The 1,705-nt window shown below is 69.1% G+C and overlaps 1 protein-coding gene across 1 annotated transcript in view; it reads right to left on the bottom strand.

Annotated features, from left to right (window-relative positions):
* LOC103905800 (probable carboxypeptidase X1) overlaps positions 1–1,705 on the bottom strand; it is a 28,260-nt gene that overhangs the window by 5,033 nt on the left and 21,522 nt on the right. Inside the window, 6 exon segments of the mRNA XM_009287552.1 lie at positions 1–154; positions 371–550; positions 644–840; positions 1,008–1,131; positions 1,307–1,395; positions 1,562–1,700. The exon segment at positions 1–154 is cut by the window's left edge and continues 15 nt beyond it. Coding sequence (XP_009285827.1) covers positions 1–154; positions 371–550; positions 644–840; positions 1,008–1,131; positions 1,307–1,395; positions 1,562–1,700 — 883 coding nt within the window.

Raw genomic sequence — 1,705 nt, 5'->3', positions numbered from 1 at the left:
CGTCGGCGGTGGGGGTCAGCTCCTGCGCCTTCCAGTAGGTGCGGGTCATGTCGAAGGGGTAGGTGACCACCAGCTCCCCCCCATGCAGGTTGGCGCTCAGCACGAAGGGGTACCGCTGCATCCAGTCAATCACCGCCCGCGTCTCGGGGGCCACCTGGGGGGACCCCGCGTCAGAGGGGGCCATGGCGGGTCCCAGCGGTGAACCCCCCACTGGGCCGGAGGAAAGGATCCCGTCGCCCCCTCCTTAGGGTGCATGGCTGAGACCCCACGGGTCTGTCCCCGGCACAGCCCCCCCACGGGCGGGCATCACCCAGGCGCGCTGGGGCAGGAGGAGGGGTGGGTTTCGGGATGCCCACGGGGCCGGGCTCACCGTGGCGTTGGCAAAGGTGTAGTACTCGGGGATGGGGATGTAGTGGTTGGGGAACTCGTGTGGCACCAGGTCGTTGTCCTCGGCGTCCCACAGCGCTGTGTTGAGGTCGGCAAAGTTGTGGTTGAGGTCGATGCCCTCGTAGGTCCAGCGGCCCATGGCCCAGCCCGACAGCTCTGAGCCCTGCCAGGGGATGGGGTCATCGGGGACCGGCGCCAAGACGGCCCCGCTGCGGGTCGGTGTTCAGCACCCCGGGGCCGGGTGGCCCAACCCTACCAGCTTGTAGGCAGTCTCGTAGCCGTCGGGGTTCATGGAGGGCAGGAGGTGGATGCGGGTCTCGGTGACCAGCTGCACCACGCGGGGGTTGCCCAGCCGAAACTCCCGGCACAGGTACTCCATCAGGTTGAGCAGCAGCTCCCGGCCCAACACCTCATTGCCGTGCATCCCCGCCACGTAGCGGAACTCCGGCTCGCCTGCCGGGCACAGCGCACGGTGACAGCGGGCGCCCTGGCCGCCCCGGTCCTCTATGCTCCATGTCAGCCTGGGCATCCCCGGCCACCCCGTCCCCATCCTGTATCAGCCTGGGTGTCCCTGGCCACCCCAGCTGTCACCGCCTGTCCCGGAGCCACAGGGCACCTACCCACTTCGTGCTGCCCGGGGTTGTCGGAGATCTCCATGACGTACATCTTGAGGCCCAGGTAGCTCTTCCCGATGCTGTAGACGCGGGTGATGTCGGGGCACTCGTCGTTCACCCGCTTCATCAGCTGGGGAGGCCACAGTGCTCTGGGTCAGGGTCCGGGGGCACCCTGGGGGTGCGGAGACCCCCTGCCCCACGCCAGGGCTGCCCCCAGGGGTGCAGAGACCCCCATTGCCCCACACTGGGGTGTCCCCAGGGGTGCGGAGACCCCCTTCCCCATGCCGGGGCTGCAGGGAGGGCACCTTTCTCATCTCCTTGTAGTTGTGATGGCGGAAATCCAGCTTGTCGGTGGGCAGGGGCTGGCTGTGCCAGGAGTAGATGTTGTTCGGGTCTGTGAGGAGCCGGACAGGCAGAGAGGGGACGAGGGGGGACACGGTCAGAGATCCCAGGACACGGGAACAGCCCGGACCCCAACCCCGGGGACAGCCCCGGCAGAGCGTGCCCGTCCTGGGCGCTCGCGGGTGGGGGCGAGGGGTGGCGGGCAGCAGGCAGCGGGCCCCCCCCTGGCAGCGGGCAGCCCAGGACCTCTGCCCGCAGGCAGATGGTGCCGTTCTGGAACCAGGTCTGGGGGTTGATGCGGAGGTAGCGTGCCACCACCGGCGAGGGCAGCAGGTTGAGCACTGGTGTCTCGGGGTCCTTGT

The sequence above is a fragment of the Aptenodytes forsteri genome, unplaced genomic scaffold (assembly GCF_000699145.1).
Source record: "Aptenodytes forsteri isolate BGI_AS27 unplaced genomic scaffold, ASM69914v1 Scaffold729, whole genome shotgun sequence".
Classification (NCBI taxonomy): Eukaryota; Metazoa; Chordata; class Aves; order Sphenisciformes; family Spheniscidae; genus Aptenodytes; species Aptenodytes forsteri.
Note: the sequence above shows the minus strand (reverse complement) of the source record. Positions and strands in the feature narration are given on the sequence as shown.